This window comes from Lampetra planeri, chromosome 29 (genome assembly GCF_965212315.1).
Source record: "Lampetra planeri chromosome 29, kcLamPlan1.2.h2, whole genome shotgun sequence".
Classification (NCBI taxonomy): domain Eukaryota; kingdom Metazoa; phylum Chordata; class Hyperoartia; order Petromyzontiformes; family Petromyzontidae; genus Lampetra; species Lampetra planeri.
Genome location: NC_136135.1, coordinates 11833480 through 11856364, shown reverse-complemented (window position 1 = coordinate 11856364; position 22885 = coordinate 11833480). Strand labels below are relative to the sequence as shown.

General features: G+C 45.0%; 1 protein-coding gene across 3 annotated transcripts in view; it reads right to left on the bottom strand.

Annotated features, from left to right (window-relative positions):
- LOC144728676 (E3 ubiquitin-protein ligase CBL-like) overlaps window positions 1-22885 on the bottom strand; it is an 82304-nt gene that overhangs the window by 7393 nt on the left and 52026 nt on the right. The window contains exons 5-16 of one of the 3 annotated variants that reach the window (XM_078608268.1): window positions 12435-12572; window positions 11062-11149; window positions 10412-10543; window positions 8555-8797; window positions 8020-8217; window positions 6952-7659; window positions 6043-6113; window positions 4676-4828; window positions 2134-2231; window positions 1711-1812; window positions 978-1088; window positions 304-375 (exon numbers count right to left, since the gene is read on the bottom strand). In XM_078608268.1, the coding sequence (XP_078464394.1) occupies window positions 304-375; window positions 978-1088; window positions 1711-1812; window positions 2134-2231; window positions 4676-4828; window positions 6043-6113; window positions 6952-7659; window positions 8020-8217; window positions 8555-8797; window positions 10412-10543; window positions 11062-11149; window positions 12435-12572 (2114 nt within the window). The remainder of the gene's footprint in view (window positions 1-303; window positions 376-977; window positions 1089-1710; window positions 1813-2133; window positions 2232-4675; window positions 4829-6042; window positions 6114-6951; window positions 7660-8019; window positions 8218-8554; window positions 8798-10411; window positions 10544-11061; window positions 11150-12434; window positions 12573-22885) is intronic. The other 2 variants (XM_078608270.1, XM_078608271.1) reach the window with 2 other exon arrangements.

The window sequence follows — 22885 nt, the reverse complement described above, 5'->3', positions numbered from 1 at the left end:
AACAGCCTCGTCCAGGCGATTCTACGTACAAGAGCAGCAGCGATGGGACAATGTTCCATTACTGGCTCGCTGTGGACCGAGGCACATGCAAATAGGCGAAAAGGTCGGATGTGTGAACATCAATTCGAAAATATTAAGTTATACGACACACAAATAGGTTGCTGGACAAATATGAAATCAGACCTGGGATCGATTGTAATTGTACAATTTGTAACGCACTACAATTCACAAAGTTATTTTAATTGCAATCTCAGCTAACAATGCTGTTGTAATTATAACAGATCCCAGGTCTGGATTAAATACCTGATGCTTCTCTTCCAGAAACCATATCGTAGTCCGAGTGACATCGCTCAACATTTCTGTGGCCTCTGGTGCCTGAAATAAATTCAGTCGCAGGAACATCAAAATAGATGGAGGGTGATTATTGCACTGGTACGGAAACAGACAAGGACATGTGTCGAATACAACTGTAAGTCAAGTTATCAAAATAATCAACAGCTAAGCATTGAAGTGCGAGAATAACTGAGGACATTGAAGAAATTGTATTCTAGATGTTTGCTGCATTAACATAGGATGAGTTAGAACCACATTAGTTTCTCTGTATCCACTTGTCTAAATAAGACAAAGATCCCCCTGGCCTTGAACAGACTGTTGGGGAAAGTGCTGTCAGTGAGCACCTATTAAGGCCGGCATGGCACACGAGGGAGTGGGTGGCCAGCACCACGCCTGACTGCCTTTGTCTCCCCTGTGGCAATGTTTGCACACAGCATCAGCTACTCATTTGAGGCTGAGTCAACGTAGGGGAGACCCAGGATCAGTTCAGATAATCACCATCACTGATGCTGGCCGTGACCGGACTTGAACTCGGGTAACAGAGTTCGTAGAGCGGTGCACCAACTGTTTCACTACCGCTCCCCACGTCCATACATGTGCACAAAAACGTGCTCGCAAACGTCTGTGCATCCGTCCGCCCGTACCGGCATCCGAAGACGCCTTCTCCAGGGTGCGGTGACCACGCGAAGCCTCGTGGGCGTTGCGGCGCATCGGCACAACGGGCACCGGGTGCGGCAGCACATCGTACTCGTCGTCTGCGGCACGGAAACGCATCGACTGCGCTCAGTGGTGGGGGAAGCTGTGTATTTATGTATTTATTGCTACGCACAGCACGGTTTTGTGTTGCCCGCGGCTTCTGTAAGGTGGCTTCTATATAGGAAAATGTTAGTGCTAGTGGGTTTGCTGCACGTGGCCTGTAACCTGGCTGGCCAAAGACACATTCGCAAACTCCCTACCCGTGGGCGTTGAGGTCTCCATCTCATGGCTTGCCAGGATACTGCATTTCAGAAAGTGGATCAATTTCCATCTGTTTTATATCTAGACGAGGATTGCGTGCTACCCCGCGCCACCCCGCCCCGCATGCGTGGATCCTCAGGGTACTCTGGTTTATTCCCACAAGTAGAATAAACTCATTCATAGCGATTGCAAAATATCTCAAAATAGAACCGCAGAGCTTGGGCAATTGTTGACGGCGATTCTGGCTACCTCTCCACTTCTCTGAGAGCAAACGAACCTGTGTGTGCATTACATTTCACATAACGATTAACATACAACACACAAACAACATTTCAGTGTTCACCAGCACTATGCCTAGTTCAAAATACCTTCCTGCATACACACATTGTGGCAGTGGGTCAAATAATTGCAACAACCCACCCGATCCCTGGTTTGTGGAGAGCCGGGAGTCGAGCTCCAGCTGAGGGGAATCCACGGGAGCCTTGATTGGCACAGAATGGGTTGGGAAATCGTACTCATCTTCTGCAAAACGCACACACACGCACACACAGACATGAGCACGCACACAGACAACACTTAGCAAAGCACGGGTGGAGTAATGCAGCAGCGGTCAGGGCACTGCGCTACCATCGTGGCAATCCACGTTTGATTCCCAGTCATGGCCGAATACAAACTCTATTGCCCCTTTAAGGAGCTTGAACACGGAGAAAATTACATCACTGACATAGCTAAAGAGAAACACTTTCTACTAAAAATATTGTAAAGTTGGAGAACTGGTAACAAATTACCAAAGTAGTGAATTGAAAGAAACGCTCGAGGTAAAATCAAGATTGCTCGTCTCACCTTCAATGTTGAGCTCCGGTTGCATGTTTAAGGCCATTAGCTCTGCTTGTATGTTGTATGCAGTATCGTACGTCTGATTTTCCAAGTCCGTGTCCAGGCTGGAACATAAACGTAAGTTGTATGAAGACGTGAACCTAGTATGGAGTTGTCCTGCTGTTTCACTGCCACACCGTGTAAAGAGAGGCCAAGCCTTCAGGCATAAAACCGCGAAAGTAGAATGCAAACAGCGCATCTTTTCCGCGTGCAAATCTACGCCCCTTTCCCACTGCACAACCAAGCCGGGTCCAAGCCGTGCCGAGGCATTCTGGCACGGTTCAGGGAGGTGCCACGCTGTTTTTCCCACTGTAGAACCGAAACACATTTAAATTCCGTGCAATGCAGGTCAGTCACTCGGTAACAACTCTAAACACGGCGTCACACCACGTCATCTACACGTGTCTTTCGCTCGTTCATTGGCGTGTGATGGGAAAAGCGCTCAAGGTCGTGCGCAAACACGTCGAACAATCAGCAGATATGAACATCTGACGAGAAATCTTTAGCTCAAGTGTCCACTTCTCAACAGATGGATACATTGTAAAAATAATGTTCTCATTTTATACATCATGTAGGCATGTATGCAGACTCTTTCGCACCATACGTAGGCAACTGTGCTAAAATAGGTGCGGGAAAAATCATGGCAATAAATACACTTATAAGACGTTTCGATTGCAACACAAGCAATCATCATCAGGTATAATGAAATAGCGACATAAAATCTAACCAGAAAACTATAGACAGACATATTAGCAGACAGATATCACCAAGATACATAGAGAGAGAGCAACACAGGTAACAGAGAGAGGTGGTCGTCTCTGTGGGGTGGCCTTAAATAGACAAAGGAGGGCGGACGCAGAGAGAGGGAGGGGGGTTAGAGAAAAAATTAGCATATCAATGAGTGGACAACAAAACGTGGTGCTGCAAGTGCGATGACACGGCAAGCAAGCCTGAAAATCAGGAGGACACACTAAAATTAAATAACCTAGTAAAATATCGAAATGTAATGTAATACAACACAGAGGGTCGGTCAACACACAATGAACGCATAGCCTGGTTGATTACGTATTTCAAAGATTGCCAAGTTAGAATTTAAGTGTGAACATTCCAAAGAGAGGACACAGGCAGAGAGAACAAGTAGTCAGAGAGAGAGAAAAAGAAGATAAGTTTAAAACTTCCCCGTAGAAGTGGTTCAATCTTAATTTTAGAACTTTCGTGACTGCAGGAATTATTATTTGTTTCTTTCGGTTAAGTCACGTCTAAAGATAAAATAATAAATTAAATTAAATAATAGAATACGACGTTTCGATTGCAACACAAGCAATCATCATCAGGTATAATGAAATAGCGACATAAAATCTAACCAGAAAACTATAGACAGACATATTAGCAGACAGATATCACCAAGATACATAGAGAGAGCAACACAGGTAACAGAGAGAGGTGGTCGTCTCTGTGGGGTGGCCTTAAATAGACAGAGGAGGGCGGACGCAGAGAGAGGGAGGGGGGTTAGAGAAAAAATTAGCATATCAATGAGTGGACAACAAAACGTGGTGCTGCAAGTGCGATGACACGGCAAGCAAGCCTGAAAATCAGGAGAAGGACACACTAAAATTAAATAACCTAGTAAAATATCGAAATGTAATGTAATACAACACAGAGGGTCGGTCAACACGCAATTAACGCATAGCCTGGTTGATTACGTATTTCAAAGATTGCTAAGTTAGAATTTAAGTGTGAACATTCCAAAAGTTCTAAAATTAAGATTGAACCACTTCTACGGGGAAGTTTTAAACTTATCTTCTTTTTCTCTCTCTCTGACTACTTGTTCTCTCTGCCTGTGTCCTCTCTTTGGAATGTTCACACTTAAATTCTAACTTAGCAATCTTTGAAATACGTAATCAACCAGGCTATGCGTTAATTGTGTGTTGACCGACCCTCTGTGTTGTATTACATTACATTTCGATATTTTACTAGGTTATTTAATTTTAGTGTGTCCTTCTCCTGATTTTCAGGCTTGCTTGCCGTGTCATCGCACTTGCAGCACCACGTTTTGTTGTCCACTCATTGATATGCTAATTTTTTCTCTAACCCCCCTCCCTCTCTCTGCGTCCGCCCTCCTCTGTCTATTTAAGGCCACCCCACAGAGACGACCACCTCTCTCTGTTACCTGTGTTGCTCTCTCTATGTATCTTGGTGATATCTGTCTGCTAATATGTCTGTCTATAGTTTTCTGGTTAGATTTTATGTCGCTATTTCATTATACCTGATGATGATTGCTTGTGTTGCAATCGAAACGTCGTATTCTATTATTTAATTTAATTTATTATTTTATCTTTAGACGTGACTTAACCGAAAGAAACAAATAATAATTCCTGCAGTCACGAAAGTTCTAAAATTAAGATTGACACTTATAAGATCTAAAGTGAGAAGAGAATGTTTATCCGTTGTGGCGTGGGCGGTGGTCCTGATGAAGACAACCGTGTGGATATCGGGAGCAAGGAGCCACCTGTTGTTATGCTGTTGTGGACTGGCTGGAGTGTTGTTGGTCATGTATCCAGAAGCGGACATCTCTGTGTGAGCGTGCATCTGCCCATCGTCCTCGTCGTCAGAGCTGTCCAGTCTCTCCAGTGGAAAAGGTTTCTTAGCGGACGTGATGTGGCTTCAGTGGGGGGGGGAGGGGGAGAGAGAGAGAGAATACACAAGCATTCACGTTTAATATTTGGCTGCGATAAATTTGACTGCTATAAATTTCCACGCGATTAGCCACTTCGTTGAGCTATCATTTGTGTGGCCAGGTCGCTTCTGAAAAAGAGTTATATTGCTCAGTGGGCCTTGCTTGGTAAAATTAAAATAGTTTTTAGTTTAGAATGTTAAGGCAGATATATATGCAGCAGCACATGTTAAAAAATAAACATGAACCCCAACCCAGATGTGTTTTCAGGCTGTACCGTGCGTTGTTCAACATGACATCTGACGTTTCACTGGAAGTTAAGCTTTTTCAGGCGAGGAACGTTGGGACGTTGAGCCAAACAACCACACACGGGGCAACCTGGAAACAATGGGAACTGTACAGCACAACCCACAAGAACCGACGCAGTGGCCATACCGACAGTGTCACTGCCTTAGAAACCAAAACATCGATTTAGCGCCACCCTATGGCATTTGCAGAAGCGCCACTTACGAACACAGGACAACCACGCGCAAGCTCGCATTTGTTTACTCCAGCTATGGAGGAGGCTCGTGAAGGATGCTACTGGGCAGTTGGAGGCAGTCGTGGAGCGCCAGGCTGCTAAAATACAGCAAGTTGGCACAGTAAGAAGGAACAGCCAGTCTACTCCGTGAACCCAGAGCACCTGGGTCCATTCTCTGATCTCTTGTCAGCGAGCCTTCGACACTTCAAGTGGCCTTAGAGTGTACCTGGTCTGGCACAAACATCATGGTGACGTCAATACCACTTAGTGGCGAATGGCGGCTATTGTTTTTTGTATGATGCAAACAACCTTCCATTAGTTCGACATACCACGGCCAGATTCACAACCGCGTTGCACCATCGAGCTAAATACCACTCGCACTGATGCTTCATTGAACATTTGATAAGCATTTCAAAAAAACTCGAAGTCTCGTCAACTTCTTGTCAAGGCCTCATTGAGTACCGAGAAACTCATGCAATCGCTTGGCAAGTTACACAGGGATAATGGAGAGTATTTTTTGGTACATCTGTTGCGCGTATAGATAAGCATCTTAAGAGCCAGCGCGGTCATTAGGAGGGCAGACAAGAGCTTGCTTCACCGCACGACGGTGCAGCGGCAAGCATTATGCGGCACTTTTTCATGAGGTCGCGTGAAATCAATAGACGGGAAGTGAAATGCTTACTTAGGAGATGAGGGAGGTCTCCAGGAATTGTGTCGCGAGTCTCCATCGGTCATTCCATTAGGCGTTCCATTCTGAAGAGCACAAACACTGTTATTATTACTATTACGAGAGGTTAATGTCGAACAAATTAAAATCACCGCCAGTCCTCATTTTACTTTGAAGCCAAGTAGCAAAATCCCGTATTTAAAAATAAGACTTGTTGTAGAGTTTAAAATATATTAATTTGCTGAAGTGACAAGACTGTCATCAACATCATTATATATCCACATCCCTCTTGGTCAAAATGCAACATTGCACACGTAAGCTCCCTCCCATGAGAGTTCATCGCTCCATCTCAACAGTGGACACATCTGGGCACCACTGTCGTTAGCTTAGACCTCCCATCACTTTTCTAGCAACAGGTCCTCCCCCCAAGCCTACTTGGCATGTTCTTAAGTCAATACAGCAGTTCTGAAGTTGACTTCACCCCCGAGTGAAGCCCAATGAGCTATACACAGCTCTTTTTCAATGGCGACGTCTCTCAACGTGCCCACACGCTCGGATTCACTTGTTCGTTCCTCTTCCGTCTCTCAGGATAATTCCCAGCTTGCACCTCTCCATGCTTTTAAGCATTTTCCAGCGCTCGGTCCATTTTCTTTGTCAATGCTCATGGTTGTGATCCAAATATCATGGCGGAATGTTTTTATTTATATAATTATTATTTTAATCAAGCAAGAGCCCGGTACAGCAGAGCACAAACGACAGTGGGGGAGAGGTAAATATGATCCGTAGACGACGAGCCTAAGGCCGGGTGTCCACAGGGCAGAAGAAAGGGACGGTGGTTGGGCTCTGCCGACTTCTCACGTAGGGGGGGGCTTGATAGCAGTAACTTTAGTTTTTCCCCCACAAACATTTTAACAGCAACTTTACCTTCGCTTTCTCGGTAGGTTTGCGGGACCCCGATCTGTCAGAGCCATGCTGGTGAGCGGTGGGCAGCCGCAGCAGCTCCAGGCCATGCCTCGCCTCATCGCTCGCCAGCACGTGCTGGTTGTTCACGGCGGCGGCGTGCTCCGACAGGCCGGGGACCGGCACCGGCCGCATCTGTCGTGAATCGCCCTGCATCATGGTCACTCCGCCACCACCTTCGGACGACAACGCGTGCCTCTGGAAGTCCCAACCGGCGTGACTGTCGACATGGCTCACGGTCGCGGCGTTCTGACCGGCCGCGTCCATCGGGCTGGCCGCGAGGGCCAGGTGCCTGTGGTTCGATTCGGAAGCGCTTGGGCCGGACGCAGCTCTGGAGAAGTCGCGGCCGGAGTCCGCTCCGAACTGCAAGGGAAGCATCCTGGAGAGGTCGCGGCCCATCCAACCGTCGGCCGGCGCTCCCGAATCGATTGCGGTGCCCGGCACGGGCAGCGGGCGGGTGGGCGGCATCATGAAGTGGTCGGCTTGGCGGGGCAGGTTGATGGGCAGCATGGGGTAGTCTCGCGGTGGGGGGCTCTCGGGGGTGACGGGCAGCGGCTTGCGCGACGACGAGCCGTGCGGTCTCTCTGGGGGTGGTGGCGGCAGGTCCCGGTGAGATCCCATCTCGCGCAGGTGAGGGGGAGGAGGCAGCGGCTTCTCGTGTTTCCTGCTCATCTGCGGCGAGAAAGAAAGGAGTCGTTAATTTTGATGTGCGGTTATAGAATCATCATTGCAGTTGATATGGCCACATTGCCTCAAATACGCACACCCCCCACCTTCTCGTCAATACCATGGAAGCTCAAGCCAGATGAGCCTAGCGCTTGGGTGGATGCCCACCATAGTGCGTGACAGAAGGGTGCAGTTGGCACTGTGGGCAGGAGGGCAGTGCAGAAAAAAACCTACTGCTGTTCTCCACTCTGCCCCACGCTTCTTTTGAGCCCTTGAATAGCGACAAAATAAAACGTGTGTGTCGCAAGGTTGTTCTCCGGGTGTTCGGAGCTCCGCTGTATGGCACTCCGGCAACAGATACCTTACCTTCGGAGAGGAGTTGGGGCTGAGGTTTGGCGACGAGGGCGACACCATCTTCTGGACCAGGTCGAGGCGGGGCGGCACTGGGGGGAGGGGGGCCGCCGCATGGTGCAACCCCATCATTGGGTCCGGGGGCAGCTTCCTGCGCTGCCCCATCTTGGGCGATGAGGGCGGAGATGACACGGGCGAGTCGGGGTGCTCCACCTGCGCACAGCCGAAGTGGGGGGGGGGGGGGACGAACGGGTCAAGCGTAGGCACGCACGCCAAGACGTCACACGACGCGAGCGCTCACCCTCTAAAGACGACCCCTGGGGATCAGCCTTTAGAGGGCACCGTAACAAGAGAAACCTCTGAGGTTCAGTCTTTAGGGGGCACCGTACGTAATGTGATTGGCTACGTAAGGGTGCGAGAGAAGTTCAATATACATACATTCATACTGAAAAAGCCTCCAAAGCGACATATAAGGGTCGATCGGGTGCATTCAGGTTAACGTGGCCGTACGCGCGAATAGTGAATTGGCGGCATGCAGCAGCGCCATCACCTTCTTGACAGAGGCCAAGCGATTGATGAAGACTGGCGGTTCCTCCAGCCTCTCGTCGTCATCCTCCAGTTCAAAGGTCGGGGAGAGGATGTCCATGTCTGACCGCCGGCACTCATCTCGGAAGTCAAACTGATCAACGGCCAAGCGGCGGCCGAACTCCCGCGGGTCAAAGGGGTCAACCACAATGGGCTCTGTGCCCTTGATCTCACACCGGCAGAAAGGGCAGCCCTGCCCATCCGACTCCTATGGAAAAAAGCGACATGCAAATACACATTGCTTTGGCGACAACAGAAGGGGTGGGGGGGGGGCAGTTAAACCAAGCTCTCGGTTTAAATTGACGAGAACAATACCACAGAATATTATTATGACACATCCGGCCAGGTGGCTCAGCGGAAGAGAGGTGGCTTGCCATCGGAAGGTTGCGAGTTTAAATCGTTGTTGGGGGTTGACTCGGCCCCTTATTCCTCTGGGGACGATAAAAAGAGTACCACTTTGTGAAGTCAACAGTGGTTGTTCATCGCACCAGCTGTAGGAATGTGAAAAAAATTCTGCCACTGGTTCAGACCTGTAAACAGAAAGAGCACCACCTCAATGCTCATTTATGCAGGAAATCACTTTGCCTGTTATGACATCATTGTAATCAACTCCCAATCAATCTGCTGCCGGCCAATTGGATCATATCCCAAAAAAGTGGAAACCATCGGAGTGGCGCTAAAAGATACCCAGATGTGACTACAGCCAGCAAAATGGGGTCCCCGAGACCTAAATTCTGCATTGTCAAGTGTTTAACCTAAGATTATTCTATTATTCCCCTTACACAATAATACAGATGGAGACAGATGGAGAGAAACAGAGATGGAGCTTAGAGAGAGATGGAGACATGGAAGAGAAATACAAATGCAGAGGGGCACTTTAGAATGTTTGGGTTTTTTTCACATTGTCTCTTCTAAAATCTGTTTAGCTATTCAAGATCACAAAGACATCCCCTCTTAGCTTAAACTATCAACTAAACTATTAAAGTATTTTTTTTCAACAAGTAAGGCACGCTGAGCTGTATAGCTCTTTTTTCAGAGGTGACTTGGCCACAAATGAAAGCTCAACGAAGTGTTTTATCATAATGCGCAAATTTATAGCAGCCAAACATTTTAAACGCAATCAAACCCACGACCTCCTGTATACCAAAAGAAGTAGTCAACAGCTCGCTACCGTGGAGCTCCCTTTTTAGGATTGCCTGAACACACGTGGAATCCACTTTTTCCTTCTATTCAGTTTGATGCTGGATATAGAATCACCTCCACACAGCATCTCGCGAGTGGTAAAATCTGCACACGTTGCGAGGATTCTGCACAGCACGAGCATCATGGCAGTCAACCCTCTCCACTCCCAGGGTGAACCTTAACAACTCGATGTGGACGTCAAAGGGGTTTTTGTTGTTGTTGTGATGTTCCAAAACATTGTTAGGTAAACAAATAATTTTCTTACTTCAAATCAAGTAATGAACACATTTGATATTTACGTCAGTATCGTAGCGAGAGGCTATCCTCACGAAGGTGTGATGTTACACAGACCATTTACAGCAGGGGGGGGGCAATGTTGCTGCTGTTTGCGATCCCAATTCGGTAACTTGCCAGTAATATTTTCAGCACTGGGATGTTTGGCCAATACCGGTTACATTTTGTATATTTTTTTAAGCATCGGGAGAAAACCAGTGAAGCAGGAGGTAACCCATGCAGAACAAGGGGGCGTCGGGAAGGGGGGGAAGTGGGGAGAGAATATATTTCCCACACAGAAAGACGCCCGAGGTCAGGAATCGAACCCAGGAACATTTTGCTGGGGTAGCAAGGTGTAACAACGGACCTGCCACGCGGTGAGGCAGGATGTGCACATGAGGTGGCCACACGGCTCTATCTTCACATCCTTGTCATTCTCTGCACAGATTTTGCAGAGCTGAAACGTGGAGCCCATCTCACAGTACAACTCGTACTGCTCCTGCACAACCCAGACGCGCGCGTACACGCACCACGGTTAGCAAACAGTGACATCTGGAATGATATGTCGGGGCTATGCTGAAGAGTTGGCCACATTTCCGATGTGTAACGTAGTAAATCGCTTGCCATGTTTGATTGCGAGTATAACAACTGGTGCGTTAAACGCTCGTACACGTGAGAAAGTGCAATTTGTTTGGCCGTGTCGGGTGGTGGAGGGTCTTGCAACATAGATTTAGCCAGATCGTTACGTAGCTTAACCAAAACAACCATTGCGAATCTAATTATTGGCTATGAAAACCTACGAGTTAGGTTTAATTCTATGTGAGTGAGTGGTTGTGATGTGCAGTGTCAGTCTGGTCAAAGAGTCCTCATCACGGGTGCAGGATTCAATAGGTGAAGTTCACAGGCGCACGGTAACCACCGCATGTATGTACAACTACTTTCGATCATGCCTTATTACGCTTCGAGAAGCGATAGAAGTGTGATAAGGGATGTGGGAGCGGTGGTCCCTTTCCGCACCTGGGTGACTTTGATATGGTCTTGCGGTAGAGGCTCGCACAAGCCGCTCAGGTCTGGGTTTTGGTTACGGCCATCCGGAAACAAGTAACTGTAGTACAGGGACACAGAAGTAGAAGCAGCGCACACACAAGCAATGTTCAACGGCACCAGTGTGCAGCTAAATCGGCCATTGGCTTCATACCAAGCAAAGATGTACTTATAAACACCAATCTAGAAAGCCGAATAAACAACCGTAGAAATATCAACGAGTCAATTAACTTTCTCTCCTCCTTGTCGAGTGGAAAAAGTCATCAATGCACAGTAACAACTCCATTATTTACAAGCCTTCTTCCATCCTGTACATGCGTTCCACTCATCGCAACCTCACTTTCCTGCCATGCTCTTTTACAAATTTCCACGTTGCTTACCCTACCTATCATGCCAAGTAATGTCGAGTACCCGGCACATTCAACGATATAAAAAAATGACCATGTATATTACATAAATATACACGTGGCAGAGTGAAGCTTCAATTAGCCATGCACACACAAGTGTGCGTGTACGCGGGTGCAACTGCGAGCGGGCTTTGGAAATGGGTTGTCCAGTCTGTTCTCCTATAACGCCGCGTGTTGGATATAACGCGATGAATGTACTGGGAACACATTTTTTATAACGCGGATGTGAATTGGCGATAAAGCGATCGAGTAGGAATACGCAGTTGTATGGCTGCCACGGCGTAGCATCACACAAGGTTGGATGCTGCTGGATGATTCTAGATGCTACCCGCGTGCCTCAGTCTTTCTTCAGCCTGCATATTACAACGCCATTTTTCTCATAACGTGGTGTTCTTTAGGAACGGGAGATCTCGAACCCCTCTAGATGGTATTTGGCCTTTTCTTCCACACCTGGCCAACAGTTTTGCAAGAGGTCGGATTACCCACACTTGATCCAATCACACGCGATCTGATGGACTGTGGTATAACAATTTATACTGCTGGGTGGACAGAGGTGTGGGGTAACACGAAAACGTCATTATTATGAATATTTACAAAGGAAGGCCTCGCTGAGATTCAACTCTTTTTCAGGAGGGTCCTGCCAAGCAATCAGAGTAGGGGGCGATGTTGCTGCTGTGTGTGATCCCAGCTGAGCAAAGTTGCAGAACGAACCGCAACCCCTGGATAGTTAAACAAGGGTTGCAAAGGCAATATAATAAAAAGCGAAAAGTAAGGCAACACGATTTTCTCCAGATACCCAAGTGTATTGTGTCGTGGCTTTACGAACTACCTGGAGCTTTATCCACCATCACAAGTCTCAAGGTCAAAGTTGAATTTTGAATACATTTTTAATGCCCGGGTGCGGGGATACGCGCGGCACTGGTACGTGTGTTTACTTACAAGCCTTCGCGGTAACCGTCAATGAGGGCTTGGAAAAGCGGTTTGTTGTGTGGAATTGTTTGGAGAATGTTTCCATCAGCTGTCACGTAGCCGATTGCCCACTGGCCAAGCCGTGTACAGCTCAACCGGAATATGTAACTGAAAAACAAGAAAAACAAGAAAAATGAATAAACAAGGCCATTTTGTTAAGATCTCAAAAGTGGCTGCTAAAATGCAATGTAAAACTCTCTGCTTAGCCATCGTTACATATACAACGCACGCGCTTACTGAACAGTACTCGTTTTTATGTAAAAATACTATATTTATTTTACTATTTTTAGCTTACCAGGTAATGCCGACTGAGCTCTCCAGCTGCTTTCAGAAGTGATCTGGCCACAAATGCTCGCTCAACGAGGTGGCTCATCAAAAACGTGGACATTTATAGCAGCCAAATACTCTAAACGCATTCTAAATGTGGAGGGAAAAACCGGAGAACCGAGAAAAATCCATGCGACCACAGGGAGAGACACATGCAAACTCCAAATATAAAGCAGGCGTCAGGGTTGGGGTTGAACCCATGACCTCCTGTATACCAGGTAAGGTAGTTAACATCTCACCACCGTGGCGCCCAAGAGAACACACGCAGGTTAATGACATTGTCAAAACTGTTAAGAAACGCGAATGGCTTGGGCAGTACACGCCGCAAGGAGAGGCGATGGACGACGCATCGGCAGCCAAGGAATTGAATGGGCTCGGTGCCCAGGAGGAATACTGGACATCTGTGAAAAAGTGCTTCATAGCACAGAAGATTCCTCCAGTATAAATATACATTTTGATTCCGCGTGGCTGAGATGAGACCAGTTTGAGATAATTCAAACAACATTTACCCTGCATATTATAGGAAACAAGTGTGAATTTCCTCCTGATGACGACTGCTTGTGTTGCAATTGAAACGTCGCAGTTTTGTAAAAAAAAAATGTTCTGCGTGACTTTACCAAAAAACCAAAAGAATAATAATTGTGAATATCTAATATCCACTTCGTAATAGAAAATAATTGTTTCCCGAAGGAACGTAAATGATTAGAAATGGTATATATAAAAAAAAACTAGCGGGAAGTACCCGGCGAAAGATATATTTCAAAACTTCTCTTAAAAACATTACACATATACATACACAGATACCAAGCAATTGTGAAAGGCCGGTGGGCCGTTTGTCCATTTATTCACCAACAAAATTATAAGAGGCTTGCAGAAGTCCAAAAAGTTATAGAAAGTGGGAGGTAAATAGTTTATCTAAAAGGTTTGCAAAAATTGTCGACCCCACCCCCTCAGAAAATATATTTACCCCCGCGTAGGTATATATACCTACACACAACAGAGGAAGTATCTTGATACAGTAAATTTAGCTGTGACGGTCCCACCTGAAGACGGAAACTTGTGTTGCCTCCGAAGCGTCGTGATTTAAAAGATTTATTTCATTTATTATTATTTTTTATTATTTTTTACCTACGCGACTTTGCCGAAAAAACCTAAGAGTATAGAGTAAGTAGTATCTATTGACTCTGTAGTTGTATATATTGACTGTACAGTAGTATCTACTGAGGCAGTAGTAGCTACTTACTGTTTAGTAGTATTTACTGACTGTAGTAACTACTGACCGTAGTAGTATCTACTGGCCCTACAGTAGTATATACCGACTGTATAGTAGTAACTACTAACTCTATAGTAGTAGCTGCCGACTCTATAGTAGTATCCACTGACTATAGTAGTAACTACCAACTCTATAACAGTATCTACTGACTCTCTAGTAGTATCTACTAACTCTAGAGTAGGAGTTAGGCCTCGACAAGGTAAGATAAGATAATTGGTTCTTTACCCTTCTATCTGGCAACAAAACTGACACCTTTTTACAAGGAGTCATGTTTGCATAGACCGCAATACCTGCAGTCATAATACAAACAAAAGAACATAACTCTGATAATGTGCACTGTCCTTAAAGTTGATTGATCCACACCCGAGACAGCTTTCCTTAGAGCCTAGTCTCATATGGGTTGGACCAAATGACGCCAAAAGGCGCACAACTCAAAGACAATGCACCATCAGAGTATGAGAGCTCGGGGCAAGCATCTACACTATGGGAACCTCATTTGCCAGTAAAAATATGATATCATATTTTTACTGGCAAATGAGATTCCCATAGTGAAGGTAAGATAATTTACCCTTTTTACCGGGTAAAAGGGTAAAGGTAAAGAGTAAAGGTGTCGACATGCCAAGGGGTAAGGTAAAGGGTAGGGTAAAGGTAGCTCGGAAGAATTACCCGGAAGGGTAAAGATAGCGCGAAGTATTACCAGGTAAATACGGTACCTTGTTTACCGCTAAAAGCTCTGTGGCGCAGTCCGTGGCCTCCATTTAATAAGTAATATTTAAAATAACTATTAAAAACACGCTTTTATTAAATGTACGAGTAATGGCAGAACTCCACGACTCTAGGAAGTGGGCCCCGAGGCTTGCCACAATGTAAGGGACCGTGGCCAATTACAGCCAACGTCAGTTGAGCGTGGACAATTAGACCCAAGCCGAAACATAACATATAAAAAAAAGTTTTAAAATATTTTATTTTATTTTTTATGATAGAATATAGTATTGTAATCAGTATGACATAAGTATACCAAGTTTGCAGTCAATACCACATTGGGAAGTGGGTTAAAATTGAGTTACAATATTTGAGGATACAACAACGACAAGCGTGTAAAATTGGAATCATTGAGAGTATTATATATGAATAAAGCGTTCTATCTAGCATTTACCTGTTATAAACCTTGTTCATGTGTAGTTCCCTAGTAATTACCCTGTAAATTGGGTAATTTGTATGGGGTCAGGGTAAAAGGTAGGGTAAAGGTAGGCTCGTTGCTTTTTTACCTTTTACCTTACCTGCTAAAGGGTAAAAGGTAGGGTAGAGTGATTGTATTGTGGTAAGGTAAAAGGTAGGGTAAAGGTAGGCTCGTTGTTTTTACTTTTTAACTTTGACCTTACCTTGCAGAGGCCTAGTAGGAGTTATTAACCGTAGTAGTATCCACCGACTGTAGTAGTAACTACCAACTCTATAGCAGTATATACTGACTCTATAGTAGTGTAATAAAGGACTCGTTCACTGGGTCTGTCTCCGTTGTCCTTTACTTGGGTTCTTTACACTTGTCCCACACGGCCCTCGCTCAGAGCCTCCCCGCTTGGCAGCTCCACAGCTGTCTTCGCTCCCGTAGCCCTTCTCGCTCCTGCAGCTCCGCTGCAGGTCCCCTGTGCAGTCCTCTGGCTGCTCTCACTGCAGCTCCACCGCTGCTCCCCGTTCCACCGTGCTCGGTCACCGCTGGCCGACGGTGCCGAGTCTTACTGGGTGTGTGACGATCTCGCCACTCTCCAACCTCCGCCCTGCGTAGCCTCATTCTGTCTCTATCTCCAACACTCTCCCGTCTCTTCCGGTATCTCTCCCTTAAGACCTCACCCCTCTCTCTCACGTGACCTAACTCCTCCCCCCCGTGACGTCATATCCGCGAGGCCGTTTACGCCCGCATTACAGTAGTATCACCTGACTCTATAGCAGTAGTTACTGACTGTAAGCAGTAGGTATAAAACAATAAAATAATTTTAATTACGACGTTTCGGGCGTAACACAAGCGTCCGTCATCAGGTGGGACAACCACAGAAAGAAAACTCCGGCATTTTGCCGTGTATGTGTCTTAGCTTCAGCACTCCACTCCCCCTACCCCACACCCCACCCTCTCTAGCTCTCCTCCCTGGCTACTCCCCCCTTCTCTTACCTATATGGCCTCTTGTTACAGCAGCCCTTTGGTCCACTTCAGCAATTGTTTTCTTGCTGTGGTTGTCCCACCTGATGACGGCCGCTTGTGTTGCGCCCGAAACGTCGTGATTACATTTATTTTATTTTTTATACCTACGTGACTTTACCTAAAGAACCAGAGTATGGATCCCTGCAGTCACGAAAACTTCAAATTTAGATTGACTCGATAGCAGTATATAGACTCTAGAGCACAAAGTACTCGCCTGACAAAGTGGCGTGGTGAGGCCTAGTCCTATGCAGAGCCCCCAGCCTCGCCTAGATTGCCCAGCCGGCCGAGGTCGCAAGCTGGGGGCTGGGCCGCAACCCCGCCCCCCACCATTCCCCCTCCCGCACTACAATAATAGTATCTAAGCGCTATGACAGACACTTTCATGAATTTACCTCAGCGTTCTGTTTTTTTTTCCATTTTGAACGCGATTGAGAAATCCCTTCCCCCCTCCACCGATGACGCATGTGCGTTGCTAAGGGCAACCCCCGGGCAGCTTTAGCAGCGCGAGGAAATAAGGAAAAATGCCATTTGGCTGTTATCTCCGACTGAGTTGCATTGCCCTGTTAGGTGCCTCTGCATTAACGGGCTGGCGTCTCACTAACATGGCCACCTCTGCTCCCTTAGCCTCGATGTATCGATGGTTCTGGCTGTGTGATGTGGTTTGTCTCACTGGCGTGACCACCGTTACGGTGGTTCTCTTGCGTAGCCGCGCTTGCCTCAAAGCACAGTTGGCAGCGCCGCAGCTCGTGTTACACATAGACTTGACATTAACTTACTAATCCCCTTAATCTCCCTGCCTAATCTCTCCCATGAACAATAGTGCTAATCTCCCATTAACACTGCTGTTGTGCGCATATGCGGGGATGATACTCTTATGCGGCGACGGAAGCTCATTTAATGCTAATCTCTCTCCCTAATCTCTCCCATTAACACAACTGACGTGCTTTCGTCCGGGAATGGAATTCCTTTCCAGCTCAGACCCCGCTTGCTTGCCCATCGCCACATAAATAACCTCTTGTTGTAACAGCTCTCTCGCTGGTTCAGCAGTTCCACTGCTGGATTATTTTTTCCGCCTGAGGACGACCACTTGTGTTGCGGTCAAAACGTCGTGATATGTTATTTTTTGTTTTATTTTATTTTTCTACCTATGTGACTTTCCTTAAAGAACCAAAGAGTCATTAAATAATAATAATCAAATACCACTAAATTGTTTATTTAACTACTTTAAAGTTGACCGATGGGAAAACAGAATAGCGCTGGCTCACCACGGGGCTTACGGCGTGGTACCTGGCTACTTTTTTTACGTAAACCCGACAGTTTGAGAGCCAAATCCTTCGTAAGTGTGCATCCACACACACACAGAGACAGACAAAAAAATACGTTTATAGGTAAGATAACAGTAATTTACAGCTGTTGGAAAGTCCATTGCCGTATAAAGACCAACTCCATGCCGTTTTGGTCATGGGGTTGTTGTGCCGCACTGTGCTGGTCAGTGTTGACCATACAACCGGTTCCGCTGTCACTCGCCACTGACGTTATTCGTGGCCGGAAACCACGCTCAGGTTGAAAAGTTCACATGGCGGTGTACTCTGAACCACTTGTGGAAATTTGATAACCGCAATGTTCTGCACACGGGGAGGAAAGCATTGCAATTTTCCAAGCAAACGTGACCTTGAGATCAATGGAAATGTTGGTCAGTGAACAAGAGAGCAGAAAACGAGATTTAGTTTAATATCAATTTACGTGAATTTGCACCACTACCATTTAGAGTTTGTGTGCAATGGGGAATTAGTTCGGGAAAATTAATATAATTGCATGCCATTTATAGAGATGGACTCCGGATGATTCAAATTATTGTCCGAGCATAAATGATCTTTTTAATTGTGTGGATTTAAAACCATTATTTCCTGCAGAATATATTTTTGGGTTAGATTGCGTAAATGTGTTGTTAAACCCGCCACCACCCGACACAGCCAATTAGTAAGGTTTTTCACGTAAACAAAACATGCAAATTCGTTACTAGTACAGCACACCAATGTGTTGGAAAGCAAATTCACAACATTTACTATCCGAGTACAACGTTTCGCCAGTAATAACAAATAGCTTCTTCAGGTGGAGAAATCCTCGTTCCTTAGAGGGGTAGATGTGATAACATCACTCGTGAGTCCTTCTCGTGCGAAGGGGGGGATAATTTAAAGCATTTAAATTACAATGGGTATCCATTGCCGGTTGGGTTATTCATTTGGTAATCAACGTACATTGTGCATGCACATTATTCGTGTACCACTTGTCGTTTGCATGCAATAAAATAGCAGTACCTGTTGTTGTCTGCGTACAGGTCCCCTTTGACGTATGGTGACCTGTATTAGGCATGCATTTAAACCATGTATTATTTGATAACTCTGGTCAACACACTTTTTCTGGCATAAGGTATTCCAACGGTTTTAAGGTAATTTTGGGGTGCTGATTCCAAATTCCAAATCTGGAATCAGTTTTTGTCTATCACATCAGGTTTTTGAGATATCAAATATTGCATTTTCAATAAAAACTGCAGAAGAAAAATATTAAATAAATGTGAATATCTACATACAATGATATTATAAACACATTATCCTAGAAATACAGCACCATATTTTAACACTAAAGCAGTCACTGACTCGCAACAATTTGCAATCATAAGTGACAGAGTTAATTTCGGGTAAAATCAATGAAAATTGGGTATGCCGATAGAATAAAAATGAGATGTGATAGAGCAAATCTGAGATCAGATTTGGAATCAGCACCCTGAAATTAGTCTAAAACAGCTGCAAAAGTCCAGGCCAGAATTTTTTTTTTGTTGACCGGTGTAATTTGCTGCCAAGCAGCAATAAGCCTGAAGCTATTCGAACAGTTAAAATTATTTTTCTATCTTAATTTCGATAAATTCTCTAATTAGCCTTGGCCAGTAGCAACTAGTTTTGCACAGAACTTCAACATGATCAAAATCAATTGAGTGTCCTTATTGACACGCGTGTTCTGCCACTGCCGACAGTTGTATTTGGGAGTATTGAATATTCCTTTGGGTGTTCTTTTAGTCTCGTGCTGATCATTCGTCCTGTCTGCCCAACATAGCATTTGGCAAAAGTGCAATTAATCCGGTACACATCTTCTGTTGATAGCTTCGGTAAAACATCTTTAGTACAATATGATATTACTAATAGGGTTTTTCCCGTGATGATGATGATGATATTAGTTTCTGTATTTTATGTACCGTTCCAAATCTGACTCAGATGTTTTCTTTTTCCAAAAATCTGGCTAGTTTATCAGTTACTCCCGCAATGTACGGTATTTTAATAGTTTTAATTACTTGGTTCAGTTTAAACTCTGGTGTTATTTGATTTGGTTTTGGCATTCAGTGCCCTGTTGATTTGTGCATAATTGTAACCATTCAACTGCAGCGCTGCTTTAACATGTTTATATTCTTAGGTTTTTTCGGTAAAGTCACGTAGGTAAAACATCAAAATTAATGAAAATAAAATAAAATAAAACAAAAATCACGACGTTTCGGAGGCAACACAAGTCTCCGTCATCAGGTGGGACCGTCACAGCCGAATTAGCTGCATCAAGTGAGGCAATGATTCAAGATGTAATCCCTTATAAGCAAGTTGAAGGGGGGGGGGGAGAGGGGGGGGGGAGCTCATCAGAATGTGGTAGCCAATGAATGGAACGTATCGGGAGGGAGGGGGGCGGGGCTCAAAGACAGCACGGAGTGCTAAGTACAACGCATCGGGAGGGGGAGGGGGGCCAAAAAAAGACGACGGCTTGGACGCGGTTGCTGCTGCACACGCCAACACAATGGACAGAGAGGGGGAGGGGAGGCCTGATACACATGATAGACAAAAGAACGAAAATGCCCATGTTTATACCAATGCTGGCTGAACAATGAAGAGAGTACTGTTAAACAACTGGGGATGTTAACACTCGGTAAAGTAAAGTAAAATAGTGCCTGTCAGATAAGATGGTCCAAAAAAGTGTAATTAAGTCTTTTTTGCGTGGTTGATAACATATTTCCAATGATTACTAAGTTTGTACCCATCATCACGGTTGAAATTATGTCTGTGTTTGTATATTTGTACCCTGCATATTATAGGAAACAAGTGTGAATTTCCTCCTGATGACGACTGCTTGTGTTGCAATTGAAACGTCGCAGTTTTGTAAAAAAAAAAATGTTCTGCGTGACTTTACCAAAAAACCAAAAGAATAATAATTGTGAATATCTAATATCCACTTCGTAATAGAAAATAATTGTTTCCCGAAGGAACGTAAATGATTAGAAATGGTATATATAAAAAAAAACTAGCGGGAAGTACCCGGCGAAAGATATATTTCAAAACTTCTCTTAAAAACATTACACATATACATACACAGATACCAAGCAATTGTGAAAGGCCGGTGGGCCGTTTGTCCATTTATTCACCAACAAAATTATAAGAGGCTTGCAGAAGTCCAAAAAGTTATAGAAAGTGGGAGGTAAATAGTTGATCTAAAAGGTTTGCAAAAATTGTCGACCCCACCCCCTCAGAAAATATATTTACCCCCGCGTAGGTATATATACCTACACACAACAGAGGAAGTATCTTGATACAGTAAATTTAGCTGTGACGGTCCCACCTGAAGACGGAAACTTGTGTTGCCTCCGAAGCGTCGTGATTTAAAAGATTTATTTCATTTATTATTATTTTTTATTATTTTTTACCTACGTGACTTTACCGAAAAAAAACCTAAGAGTATAGAGTAAGTAGTATCTATTGACTCTGTAGTTGTATATATTGACTGTACAGTAGTATCTACTGAGGCAGTAGTAGCTACTTACTGTTTAGTGGTATTTACTGACTGTAGTAACTACTGACCGTAGTAGTATCTACTGGCCCTACAGTAGTATATACCGACTGTATAGTAGTAACTACTAACTCTATAGTAGTAGCTGCCGACTCTATAGTAGTATCCACTGACTATAGTAGTAACTACCAACTCTATAACAGTATCTACTGACTCTCTAGTAGTATCTACTAACTCTAGAGTAGGAGTTAGGCCTCGACAAGGTAAGATAAGATAATTGGTTCTTTACCCTTCTATCTGGCAACAAAACTGACACCTTTTTACAAGGAGTCATGTTTGCATAGACCGCAATACCTGCAGTCATAATACAAACAAAAGAACATAACTCTGATAATGTGCACTGTCCTTAAAGTTGATTGATCCACACCCGAGACAGCTTTCCTTAGAGCCTAGTCTCATATGGGTTGGACCAAATGACGCCAAAAGGCGCACAACTCAAAGACAATGCACCATCAGAGTATGAGAGCTCGGGGCAAGCATCTACACTATGGGAACCTCATTTGCCAGTAAAAATATGATATCATATTTTTACTGGCAAATGAGATTCCCATAGTGAAGGTAAGATAATTTACCCTTTTTACCGGGTAAAAGGGTAAAGGTAAAGAGTAAAGGTGTCGACATGCCAAGGGGTAAGGTAAAGGGTAGGGTAAAGGTAGCTCGGAAGAATTACCCGGAAGGGTAAAGATAGCGCGAAGTATTACCAGGTAAATACGGTACCTTGTTTACCGCTAAAAGCTCTGTGGCGCAGTCCGTGGCCTCCATTTAATAAGTAATATTTAAAATAACTTTATTAAAAACACGCTTTTATTAAATGTACGAGTAATGGCAGAACTCCACGACTCTAGGAAGTGGGCCCCGAGGCTTGCCACAATGTAAGGGACCGTGGCCAATTACAGCCAACGTCAGTTGAGCGTGGACAATTAGACCCAAGCCGAAACATAACATATAAAAAAAAGTTTTAAAATATTTTATTTTATTTTTTATGATAGAATATAGTATTGTAATCAGTATGACATAAGTATACCAAGTTTGCAGTCAATACCACATTGGGAAGTGGGTTAAAATTGAGTTACAATATTTGAGGATACAACAACGACAAGCGTGTAAAATTGGAATCATTGAGAGTATTATATATGAATAAAGCGTTCTATCTAGCATTTACCTGTTATAAACCTTGTTCATGTGTAGTTCCCTAGTAATTACCCTGTAAATTGGGTAATTTGTATGGGGTCAGGGTAAAAGGTAGGGTAAAGGTAGGCTCGTTGCTTTTTTACCTTTTACCTTACCTGCTAAAGGGTAAAAGGTAGGGTAGAGTGATTGTATTGTGGTAAGGTAAAAGGTAGGGTAAAGGTAGGCTCGTTGTTTTTACTTTTTAACTTTGACCTTACCTTGCAGAGGCCTAGTAGGAGTTATTAACCGTAGTAGTATCCACCGGCTGTAGTAGTAACTACCAACTCTATAGCAGTATATACTGACTCTATAGTAGTGTAATAAAGGACTCGTTCACTGGGTCTGTCTCCGTTGTCCTTTACTTGGGTTCTTTACACTTGTCCCACACGGCCCTCGCTCAGAGCCTCCCCGCTTGGCAGCTCCACAGCTGTCTTCGCTCCCGTAGCCCTTCTCGCTCCTGCAGCTCCTGCAGGTCCCCTGTGCAGTCCTCTGGCTGCTCTCACTGCAGCTCCACCGCTGCTCCCCGTTCCACCGTGCTCGGTCACCGCTGGCCGACGGTGCCGAGTCTTACTGGGTGTG